Below are 13,300 nucleotides of genomic sequence, written 5' to 3' on the forward strand. Positions count from 1 at the left end.
AGCATGCCCCCATTCTCATCGACGGGGCTGTAGTGGAGCAGGTTGAGAGCTTCAAGTTTCTTGGTGTGCCATGACAGTCGTGAAGGGGACACGACAAAACCTATTCCCCCTCAGGAGACTGAAAAGATTTGGCATGGGTCCTCAGATCCTCAAATGGTTCTAGCTGCACCATCAATACACTGCATTTCTGATTAATTTGATGTTATTTTAATGGACAAAAAATTTGCTTTTCTTTAAAAAAAAAGGACATTTCTAAGTGACCCCAAACTGTTGAACGTTGGTGTACATATAAACAGGTAACTGCCAAAGTAAAGGAAACACCAACATAAAGTGTTTTAATAGGGAATTGGGTCACCGCGAGCCGCCGGGAACAGCTTCAATGCACCTTGTCATATATTCTACAAGTGTCGGGAACTCTATCGGAGGGATGTGACACCATTCTTCCACGAGAATTCTATAATTTGGTGTTTTGTTGATGGTGGCGCCACACCAGAATCTCCCATAAGTGTTCAGTTGGATTGAGATCTGGTGACTGAGACGGCCGTGGCATATGCTTTACATCGTTTTCATGCTCATCAAACCATTCAGTGACCACTCGTGTCCTGTGGATGGGGAAATTGTAATCCTTTGGGGGCATTGCCATGGCAGCCAAAATAATGGCCGGCCCAGCACTTTTATATATCACCCTAAGCATGATGGGATGTTAATTGCTTAATTAACTCAGGAATCCTCAGGTGAGGATTTAAGGGACAGGGTAGGAGAATGTTATGTTTCAGTGAAATTCCATTAGCACAAGGGCACCCCCAAAATCTGTGATTTATTTGAAGCAATGAACAGCCCAGAACAATTTGATAACAGCCACGTTCGGTAACAGTGTTTGATAATTAGATTTAGTATTCTGATAACACTGATAACACATCTGATAACAGACATGCCATATTGCATGCAAGAAGGATCCTCTTGATGCCAAAGAGAGAATGGCAAGCATACAACAAGCCCTTACCATAGGTCAAAATTGAAGGCCAATATGCCACTGTTGTCTGGTTGAAAAGAAAACAAGCTGAAGGGTGGGAACCTGAGTTCAATAACAGTAAATAGTCACACTGTAGTGGCCACATTTGCCACTGACATCCAATGTCCACAAGGTGTCCACCATCAATTACACAATAACCTAGCTGGAACAAGTCAATGATGTATACACTGCATTGATTATCATTCTGTGTATGCTTTTAATGTATATAGGGTAACTAAATATGTCCTTGAGAGTTGTAGAGTAGTAATATGGTGGCTATCTATAAAGTCGACCTCTGGGTGAATCATTCATGTAGAATTCTAATAGTTAATCTAAGAGATCTGTGCAGTGTGCTGAATTAGTGGATGCTTTGGAAAGGTCATATACATATAATGTAGGTCCGATTTCTCATCCAATCCATGGTCACAAAACATACCGCAATGAAAAACTTTAACGTAATATTGCATTACATGTTTATTGCAGGTTTATTATAGGACCCATAATAAACTGCAGGTTGCTACCACTGAGTTATAATACGAACTTTTCCTCAGTTGCTAAACGGAAATGACGGAACTATTTTATTGCGTCAGATTTCTAAGGATACGGTGACGTTGTGCGGAGGGGCGGCGTGATCACGTATGGCCAATTTCATGCTTTCAGTGAACAGAACGGGAGGATGGGTTGAGAGAGGTGATGAATGGGATGATTGGAGAGATCAGACGCTACACAGACGGCTGGAGAAAAAGGGAGGCGTTCGATGGAGCAAAGACTGGCCGTGATTTGACATTTTAAATCCCTGTCTGATGAATAAAATCAACGAATTGGCTATTTTTCTTATTTGAACTTAATTCAGCATAGCGTTTCATATTCGGCCTTATTTGACCAGGCGTTGAAGATGCCGGTAGCTGGTTTGGTCTGACTAGAGGAGACTATGGAGCCATGAGAATGTACCAAGTCTTTCCGCGAAAACAGATGGGAGATGAAACCTATTCGACATAAAAATTGATATTTTTCCCTGTAGCTAAAATGAGTTTATTATTGCCGCAGATGTATGCATTTTGATAAACTGTAGTAGGATAGCTGCTAGAGGAATTTTGATGGCACTTACGACGCCAGGGATTGAGCAACGTTACATTTTGGAACGTTGAACAGTCGGGCCTTTCAAAGTGAGAAGCAAGAATGAATGTTAAGCAATTTTCTCGCCTGAGGATAACTGCGGTGCACGCAGCTGGTCACATTTTGAGAGCGGTATCATCTTTGGAGAGTAGCGAAATGCAAGTCAACGGAGAGGACCGCCGTGCAGAGCTGTAATAGTAATACCCAAATCCGTCTAGAACCAAGTGGATATTTCAAGCATTTTTTTTCGCAGACGAGAAGATGGTGTGCTGCCAATATCAATGCAAGCGGTCCCTATTTTTCCTGCCTTTTTAAGTGTAAAAGGAGCTCGCGCTACTTTGTAATTAAGAACCGTCAGTCATGTATGTGCGCCTCGGTAGCCAACGTTAGCTTAGCTGCTATATCCTCCGTGCTTTAGCTTCGCATTGAGGATGATTGAAGAGTGCGTTTAATTTCGCCAACGTCAACACCGATGGTTTCGGTCATCATGAATCCACCGACACGTTTGTTTGGGTGAACTTTGAACCAACACCCTATAGCGTAGAACAGACTAGCAAGACATGTCGGCGTGAAGGGAACCGCACTGACTATCTAGAATCTCCTGTCAAGCCACAGACGTCAACGGCGCTGTGAAGAGCTGCTTATTGGAGAGGAAAAACACATTACCTAGATTGTTCAATCCGCCTTTGGAGCCCTGCGCCCACGGTCTGAATCCCTTCCCTTCGATTTAACAACCAAGCAAAATGGGGTACGTATCGCGCATTTTAGTGCCATTTAGTCTGTACTAATCTTCCCTGACGAGAATTGTATTCATGGGTGTGTTATGATTTCTAGGAAGCCTGGTTTGTTTCAGGATAAGTGGGGGTAGAAGGTTGACAGCAACAATACGCCGTTTGGCGACATGATTTACCTGAAGTTGGCTTGCCTTGCGTTGACAGCCTCACCATCAGCCCATGGCCTGAGCTTTAGGTCATTTACATGTAAAAGGACCCAACATATGAAGTTCATAGGAGCATATCGATTTGGCAGGTATTTATTAGAGATTGTTAAACCATTTAATATAATTTAAAAAATGTGGCAGAGGTAATGGGTTTTATTTCAAGTCAAACAGAAATATGAATATGGAAGGTTGTTTTCGACATCCCAAAAACAATTCGGACTACGAGTTATGAGATAGTCAGTCATTACAAACAATGTACTAAAACAAACATATACTGTACTTTAGTTTCTGATGGGGTAAGACCATTACTCATGAGCCATTTTTTAAAGTTGCATTCTTCAAGAATCAATAGTTATATATTAAATTAAGTCCAAAAATGTATGTACCAATCCCAGATTGCCCCTTTAATGGATTTAATTGAATAATTAAATCTGATGTCAACCAGATGTCATCAAACAGGCACCAACTCGCATCAACAAAACAATGTCACCACAAACTCTCTCTCGCTCCCTCTCTCTCACATGCACACAAACAATGTGTGATTACGTACAGTAAATAACACAATAGAAAAATCTATATACATTGTGTGCAAATGTAGTAAGATTAGGGCGGTAAGGCAATAAATAGGCCATAGTGGCGAAATAATTACAATTTAGCAATTAAACACTGGAGTGATAGATTTAAAGAAGATGAATGTGCAAGGAGAGATACTGGGGTGCAAAGGAGCAAAAATAAATAACTATGGGGATGAGGTAGTTGGGTGGGCTATTTACAGATGGGCTGTGTACAGGTGCAATGATCAGTAAACTGCTCTGACAGCTGATGCTTAAAGTTAGTGAGGGAGATATAAGACTCCAGCTTCAGTGATTTTTTGCAATTCGTTCAAGTCATTGGCAGCAGAGAACTGGAAGGAAAGGCGGCCACAGGAGGAGTTTGCTTTGGGGATGACCAGTGAAATATACCTGCTGGAGCGCGTGCTATGGGTGGGTGCTGCTATGGTGACCAGTGAGCTGAGATAAGGTAGGGCTTTACCTAGCAAAGACTTATAGATGCCAGTGAATTTGGAGACGAATATGAAGTGAGGGCCAGCCAATGAGAGCATACAGGTCGCAGTGGTGTGTAGTATATGGGGCTTTGGTGACAAAACGGGTGGCACTGTGATAGACTACATCAATTTGCTGAGTAGAGTGTTGGAGGCTATTTTGATTAACTAAAGGATATAAGGTTACGCTAGAAAGTGCACATTGGACACTTGATACAGATTGCCTAAATGGATCTCATAATTATGACTTGGTGCCTTCAGAATGTATTCACTCATCTTGACTTATTCCTGAAAAAAATGCAGTTAAGGCCTGAATTAAGAATGTATTAACTTAGATTTCTCTCTCACCCATCTACACACAATACATCATAATATAGAATAATATACACTGAACAAAAGTATAAACATAATATGTAAAGTGTTGTAAAATGTTTTATGAGCTGAAATAAAATCTTGTGCACAAATTTGTTTACATCGCTATTAGTGAGCATTTCTCCTTTGCCAAGATAATCCATCTACCTGACAGGTGTGGAATATCAAGAAGCTGATTGAACAGCATGATCATTACACAGGTGCACCTTGTGCTGGGGACAATAAAAGGCCACTTTAAAATGTACCGTTTTGTCACACAACACAATACCACAGATGGCTCAACTTTTGTGGGAGCGTGCAATTGGCATGCTGACAGCAGGAATGTCCACCAGAGCTGTTTCCAGTTAATTTTATGTTAATTTCTCTACCATAAGCCACCTCTAACAGCGTTATAGAGAATTTGGCAGTATGTCTAACCGGTCTCACAACCACAGACCATGTGTAACCATGCCAGCCCAGGACCTCCACATCCGGCTTCTTTACCTGCGGGATCATCTGAGACCAGCCATCGGACAGCTGAGGAAACGGTGGGTTTTAACAACCGAAGAATTTCTGCACAAACTGTCCGATTCAGTCTTAGGGAAGCTCGTCTGCGTGCTCGTCGTTCTCGCTAGGGTCTTGACCTGACTGCAGTTCGGCTTGTAACTGACTTCAGTGGGAAAATGCTCACCTTCTATGACAACTGGCACGCTGGAGAAGTGTGCTCTTCATGGATGAATCCCGGTTTCAACTGTACCAGGCAGATGGTAGACTGCGTGTATGGTGTTGTGTTGGCGAGTGGTTTGCTGATGTCAATGTTGTGAACAGAGTGCACGATGGTGGAAGTGAGGTTATGGTATGGGCAGGTATAGGCTACGGACAACAAACCTAATGCCGTCGGTAAAACGCAAATTTGAATGCACAGAGATACCTTGACGAGCTCCTGAGGCCCATTGTCGTGCCATTCATCCACAGCCATCACCTCATGTTTCAGCATGATAATGCATGGCCCCATGATTTGTACACAATTCCTGGATGCTAAAAATGTTCCAGTTCTTAGATGTCCTGCATACTCACCAGACATATTATCTACTGAGCATGTTTGGGATGCTCTGAGTCAATGTGTAAGATGGCGTGTTCCAGTTCCCGGCAACAACCAGCAACTTTGCACAGCCATTGAAGAGGAGTGGGACAACATTCCACAGGCCACAATCAACAGCCTAATCAACTTTATGCGAAGGAGATGTCATGCTGCGTGAGGCAAATGGTGGTCACACCAGATACTGACTAGTTTTCTGATCCACTTTCCTACCATTTATTTTACAAGGTATCTGTGACCAACAGATGCACGTCTGTATTCCTAGTCATGTGAAATGCATAGATTAGTGCCTAACGAATTTATTTAAATTGACTGATATCCTTATATGAACTGTAACTCAGTAAAATCTTTGAAGTTGTTGCGTCTATTTTTGTTCAGCGTATGGAATTGGAATAATCATATTTCCATGATTCCAAGAGTTCACCAATTTACATGCAGCCCTACATGGCACTGTGTGGAAATTGATGAAAATGCTGAAAAAGATTTTTGTTTGATGTTGGATTGAACGGTATAAAACAATCATAATGGACAAAGCCCCATTGCCACCCTAGGGTCATGAACTACTCAGAAAGCTTTTCAGAACTTGTATTCAAACATGTTAAATATTGTCATACTTAAAAAAAAAAAAAAAAAAAAAAAGTGAAATATTTTGGCCATATCGCCCAGCCCTAATCTCTTCTGCCCATCTGTAGAAAAACGAGGAAGTGTTGATGAGTGACACTTATTGAAAGGGTGATATTACTTGTGATGTACTGTCTTATTAGTAATCATCAACTTGTGTCCCTTCTGAGGTGTTTGCCAACTCCTGATGGGCACGGCAGCATAGATCAGCTCCAGGCCCCTCGTCTCAGATACTGCATATGAAGGAGCCCCGACTTCAGCTCCTATATCACAGAGGGAGAGGGAGAGAAAGACTGTCACCATACAGTCATGGAAGCCAACAGTGAATACACTGTTGAACGTAGCCAATCAGAGATCCTGATTCACAGCTAATTCACAAGGGGCACGTGCCAGCATGGCACTGACTGGTTGGCATTACTCCCTGGGCCCAGCAGTAATCCATTGATGCAGTGGAAGGGGGCACCTCCTTACAACATACAAAATACACACAGTACTGATTACATTATAAATGGTGGTTTGGTGAATTCCAGGACAGATGGTATTTTGACCATTGACCAGGTCAAATGTGATCAACCTGATTCAAGTGTCCTCCATTACCCTGAAGCGGGACTGGTGACTTGCCACTGCCTCATCCTTCTGTAACAGCTATGATGTGGTAAGGGGATTCCCACAACCCTGCTGAACAAATCCACCAGTTTTTTTTTACATAGCCTGTGAATGATATAAAATATCATAAGTCAACAGCAAAAAAATTACTTTCTGTAGTTTGGAAGTAATGTATATGCTATTGAAGGGACTAACTACAGAATAGATTCAAGCCGGTCACGCTGACACTGTTACTATGCAACCAGCTGTGCACGTTGCTGAATGCTTGCTGATACGTTTTGCTATTTGCAGCTACAGTTGGCTGTTGTTAACAAGGTAGCTAGTTAACTTGAGCTATGCACATCTTCCTCTGACATGCTATATACACCACATTACATGTTAGCTTGATGTATTCAGATAGCTACAATGTCATTCCCCTTTCATCTGTGGTGTCATAGCTAGCCTTCATCTTCTTTAAGGTTTTTATGGCAGACTACACTTATTGGTGTATTGCCGCCACTCGCTGTACGCGATATTGTGGGAAGAGAACCCGACATCATATAAAAATAAAACATCCCACTCCTTCAGTCACAGTTCAAATTAGAAAAAAAGTTCTATCAACACATTGACTGTAGTACTCGCGCTGCTAAAACACTCGACCACTGCTACTCCAACTTCCGGGATGCCTACAACCCCCCCCCCCCCCCCCCCCCCCTCCTTTTGACAAAACTGACTACGACTCCATTTTGCTCCTCCCTTCCTATAGGCAGAAACTCAAACAGGAAGTACCTGTGCTAAGGACTATTCAAAGCCGGTCTGACCATTCGGAATCCATGATTCAAGATTGCTTTGATCACGTGGACTGGGAAATGTTCTGGGTAGTCTAACATTGATAAATATACTGATACGGTGACTGAGTTTATCAGGAGGTGTATAGGAGATATTGTACCCACTGTGACTATTAAAACCTACCCTAACCAGAAACCGTGGATAGATGTCAGCATTCACGTAAAACTGAAAGCGCAAACCGCATTTAACCGCACAATTCCTATTTTCTCTGATTTCCTCTGTGCGGTTGATAACCAATGCAATAAAAACGTTACAAAGTAGAGGTCGACCGATTTATGATTTTTCAACACTGATACCGATTATTGGAGGACCAAAAAAAGCCGATACAGATTAATTGGCCGAATTATTATTATTATTATTATTATTATTATTATTATTACTTTTTTTAAATGTTTTTATTTATTTATTTTTTGTAATGACAATTACAACAATACTGAATTAATAATGAACACTTATTTTAACTCAATATAAAACATAAATAAAATCTATTTAGTCTCAAATAAATAATGAAACATGCTCAATTTGGTTTAAATAATGCAAAAACAAAGTGTTGGAGAAGAAAGTAAAAGTGCAATATGTGCCATGTAAAAAAGCTAATGTTTAAGTTCCTTGCTCAGAACATGAGAACATATGAAAGCTGGGGGTTTCAATATTCCCAGTTCGTCAATATTCCAAGTTAAGAAGTTTTAGGTTGTAGTTATTATAGGAATTATGACGTGTCGACTATTTCTCTATACCATTTGTATTTCATATACCTTTGACTATTGGATGTTCTAATAGGCACTTTAGGCTGGCATTACTAATCTCGGGAGTTGATAGGCTTGAAGTCATAAACAGCGCTGTGAAGCAAGCCTGCTGCCGCCTACCACCGCTCAGTCAGACTGCTCTATCAAATCATAGACTTAATTATAATATAATAAACACAGAAATACGAGCCGTTGGTCATTAATAAGGTCAAATCCGAAAACTATCATTTCGAAAACAAAACGTTTATTCTTTCAGTGAAATACGGAACCGTTCCGTATTTTATCAAACTGGCGGCAACCCTAAGTCTAAATATTGCTGTTACATTGCACAACCTTCAATGTTATGAAATAATTATGTAAAATTCTGGCAAATTAGTTTGCAACGAGCCAGGCGGCACAAACTGTTCCATATACCCTGACTCTGCGTGCAATGAACGCAAGAGAAGCGACACAATTTCCCTAGTTAATATTGCCTGCTAACGTGAATTTCTTTTAACTAAATATGCAGGTTTAAAAATATATACTTCTGTGTATTGATTTTGAAGAAAGGCATTGATGTTTATGGTTAGGTACATTCCTGCAACGATTGTGCTTCTTTCGCGAATGTGCTTTTGTGAAATCATCTGTTTGGCGAAGTAGGCTGTGATTCGATGATAAATTAACAGGCACCGCATTTATATATGCAATGCAGGACAAGCTAGTTAACCTAGTAATATCATCAACCATGTGTAGTTAACTAGTTATGTGAAGATTGATCGTTTTTTATATGTTAAGTTTAATGCTAGCTAGCAACTTGCACTCGCGTAACAGGTGGTCAGCCTGCCACGCAGTTTCCACGTGGAATGCAATGTAATCGGCGTCATGCCGATTACCGATTGTTATGAAAACTTGAAATCAGCCCTAATTGAATCGGCCATCCCGATTATCGGTCGGCCTCTAATACAAAGTCCACTTTCTTCACATGCAACATGTCAGGATCCCTCTGTTGGCAAGGAATATTATCTGGTGTCTCTACTCCTCCTACCATTATTTATTCAACTTCACTCCTTTCTTCCACTCTTCTCACCGCCTCCGCATAAGAGACATGCTGGACAGCCCTTATTCTTACCACCTCCGTCTCCTTCAGCCTAACAGGACACTTCACAATTGCAGCATTTAGGCTCAGCTGGCAATCGATACCCCTCCCGTCTACATCAGTGGAGGCTGCTGAGGGGAGGACAGCTCATAATAATGTCCAGAACAAAGCAAATGAAATGGCATCAAACACATGGAAACCAGATGTAAAAATATATGTGTGTGTCTGTCCTCTGTTGCAACACTCAATACACTAAAGTTCCAAACTGCCTCTGGAAGCAACGTCAGCACAATAACGCTTTGTTGGGAGCTTCATGAAATGGGTTTCCTTGACCGCGCTGCCGCATACAAGGCTAAGATCATCATGTGCAATGCCAAGCATCGGCTGGAGTGGTGTAAAACTCGACGCCATTGGACTCTAGACCTGTTCTCTGGAGTGATGAATCACGCTTCACCATCGGGCAGTCTGACGGATGAATCTGGGTTTGGATGCCAGAAAAATGCTACCTGCCCGAATGCATAGTGCCAACTGTAAAGTTTGGTGGAGGAGGAAAAATGGTCGAGGAAAAATGGTCTGGGGCTGTTCTTCATGGTTTAGGCTCCTTAATTCCAGTGAAGGGCAATCTTAACACTACAGCATACAATGACGTTCTATACGATTCTGTACTTCCAACTTTGTGGCAACTGTTTGGGGAAGGCCCTTTCCGGTTTCAACACGACATTGCCCCCGTGCACAAAGCGAGGTCTATACAGAAATGGTTTGTCTTGATTGGGGTGGAAGAACTTGACTGGCCTGCTCAGAGCCCTAACCTCAACCCCATCGAACACCTTTGGTATAAATTGGAACGTCGACAGCGAGCCAGGCCTAATCGCCCAACATCAGTGCCCGACCTCACTAATGCTCTTGTGGCTGAATGGAAGCAAGTCCACGCAGCAATGTTCCAACATCTAGTGGGAAGCCTTCCCAGAAGAGTGGAGGCTGTTATAGCAGCAAAGGGGGGACCAACTCCATATTAATGCCCATGATTTTGGAATGAGATATTTGACGAGCAGGAATACTTGTCGAAATACTTTTGGTCAGGTAGTGTATATCCTTTGCTTTTACTTCTATGACCACCCCAGAGAGAACACGACACATTCCTATCCTATATCTTCTTGAAGCGCAGAGTACACTCCTTCTGTTCCATAGATACACAAAACCCTTACTCAGAACAAAAAATATAATCATAACTAGGCTTGGAATTCTTCTTATTTCCTTTTGCATTCGCCACGGTAATCCAATTCTTCACTCATCTCCACTCGACACACCATCTGATTCAAACATAACATCCACTTCTGCCATTTTTCTCCCTCCAGACAGTTTGTTCGAAGAAGACCCCACTGGACGCCGTTGTTATTGATCATCTTCTCATAGCTAGCCTGGCTCGCTAATATTATCAAATAACCAAAAGTAGCTACTAGCTAGCTATCTACTTAGCTAACGTACTCACCAACACCAGTGGTTTGACGGTTGACAATCCATTTCTGGCAATATTGTTGAAATGGATAGGAAGTTTGCACAAACTTTATGGAAGCCCTTTTTCACTCGTATTTGCTCAGTGAAATGTGCGTGCGTTGCACCCATATGCAGACTTGACGACAAATGTCCACATGGCAGCTGGGGGCGGACCACAACGTGTTGTCTCTGGGAAATTGGGCATCGTTGGAAAAAATGAGTATGTAAATAATCCACACCCATCCCTCCAGTAAATAGTGACAAACTCACGTACAAAACTCTGTTTGGGACGAGACTGACTATGACAAATTATCCTATTTACACGTTGTAGTCAATTTTGACACTATAACGTTTCTGACTCATTGATGCCACATACGTCGTTTAAAACCAGAGGAGTTGGTTTTAAGGGGCAATTGGCCTTTTAAACTTTGAAATCAATGTTTTTTTTTTGTTTAGCATACATTTTTAAAGTTGCCCTGCATAATTCCTTTGCAGTGGTGTTTCCCTATAGCTTCCAAATGCCCACTGAACAATTGATCAAACAGAGGTTACTCCTGGTGAATAGGCTCCTGCTTCCTTTTTTCGAATTTTTCTAAGATTATCAACAGCCATATGGCTTTGTGTTATGGGTTTTAATTCAATACATTTGAGCAGTGTTTTCCCATAAGTGCCGGCTATCGGCTAAACAGCGGTTAACAGGCTCATTGTCAGCCAGCTACTGTTCCACTTCATACATTTAACTAGGCTTCTTTCAATTTAAAAGTTTAAATTTGCTAGTCAAAGTCTGTATGGCCTTTCCCTGCGAGAATTAACGTTGTTATCGTCTAGTGATCTATTGATAGGACAGGTGCCAGTAAATCACAAAGCGATGACAGAGAAACACTGTCAGTCTGCTGTCTGTCCCGCCTCTCGGTACATGTGTTTTTTTTTGTGCCCTGTGTTTGACTGCAGTCAAATTTCTTTTCACGGATGAGGGAGAACATGATGCTTTTTCATCGTCTCCTGTGAGTGAACTTACATGTCCCATGTAAGTGGTAACGATGAGTTGAAATCCACTTAATTCTTGTTTTGTGGCACATTCATGTATTTTCTTTAGCGTTTTCCTAGGCCTATAGCCAGCCACGGAGTCGATTTGATGACGGAACAGCTTGTGTTGACTAGTTTATAAAAGGTGTCGAACTGATTGAATAAAGTCAATCTCCTATATCCCTTTGCTATTCATAAATGTTACACAGTAGTTATATGTCCATGGTATCACATCGGGACAAGTAAACCAAAGATCTTGTTTGTATTTTCCTAGGATTCGAAGCCCATGTCGATATTTGCCAGTGACCGCTAAAGTGACTCGTTGGTGTAGCCTAGTGATTCGTAGTTCGTGAACGAACAGCTCTTTTTGATCAAGAGAGCCGTTCATTTGGCTCCCTAATTTGCATACTGGAAGGCTACTACTGCACAGTATATTTGCTTAAGTTGTTGCCACAGTAAACTCAATTGATAGAGTAGACTATTTAGTTTAGTGATGCAGTCACAATCTACCACCTTTCCTCAGTCTCACCCATATTGATTGACAGGTCTGAAACCCTACCAACTGTGTGACTCAGAAACATCCTGCCACCTCCCCTGATAATTCCACCCACATTGATTGATTGACAGGCCAAACTGTTAAAGGGATAGTTCACCCAAAGGACACATTGGTTTCCTTACCCTAAGTGTCCACAGCAGCAGAGCCAATAAAATACATAATTTGAATAACAAACATTGTGGCAATTCCTATCTTGCATGTAAATATGTAGGCCTACATACTGATTTCTTACATTTTCAATACCACAACTAATTTAACCAATCTGGGAGGTAAAGTTGTTAAAGTATTCAGTAATTTAGCTGTGTATTTCAGGTGGAATCAAGGCCATATAATGTACCAGAGGCCACCAAAACAGAGCTTGTTCGAGGCAGATAATAATAGATCTATGTGGTATCATTGGGAAATGATCATCTTATCCACGACTGGAATGATGGCCTTGTGATGGGTTATCACTGTCTCCATTGAAGTTGGTACATTCATTCATACATTTGTCTAATATTTGTTCCAGTGGCTAAGAACTACTGTAGAATGAGGCTCATACTCGGACATAATATACTTTCTGAACATACACTACCGGTCAAAAGTTTTAGAGCACCTACTTATTCAAGGGTTTTTCTTTGTTTTTACTATGTTCTACATTGTAGAATAATAGTGAAGACATCAAAACAATGAAATAACACTAATGGAACCATGTAGTAACCAAAGAAGTGTTAAACAAATCCAAATATATTTGAGATTCTTCAAATAGCCACCCTTTACCTTGATGACAGCTTTGCACATGCTTGTCA

At 41.4% G+C, this 13,300-nt stretch overlaps 1 protein-coding gene across 3 annotated transcripts in view; it reads left to right on the forward strand.

Moving 5' to 3' along the window:
* The first annotated feature begins 1,655 nt into the window (after nucleotides 1-1,655).
* Nucleotides 1,656-13,300, forward strand: part of LOC129863803 (homer protein homolog 1-like) — a 62,964-nt gene continuing 51,319 nt past the window's right edge. For 2 of the 3 annotated variants that reach the window (XM_055936066.1, XM_055936068.1), the window contains exon 1: nucleotides 1,656-2,876. In XM_055936066.1, the coding sequence (XP_055792041.1) occupies nucleotides 2,872-2,876 (5 nt within the window). In that variant the 5' untranslated portion in view covers nucleotides 1,656-2,871. The remainder of the gene's footprint in view (nucleotides 2,877-13,300) is intronic. The other variant, XM_055936067.1, reaches the window with a different exon arrangement.

This window comes from Salvelinus fontinalis, chromosome 10 (genome assembly GCF_029448725.1).
Source record: "Salvelinus fontinalis isolate EN_2023a chromosome 10, ASM2944872v1, whole genome shotgun sequence".
NCBI classification, from domain to species: Eukaryota; Metazoa; Chordata; class Actinopteri; order Salmoniformes; family Salmonidae; genus Salvelinus; species Salvelinus fontinalis.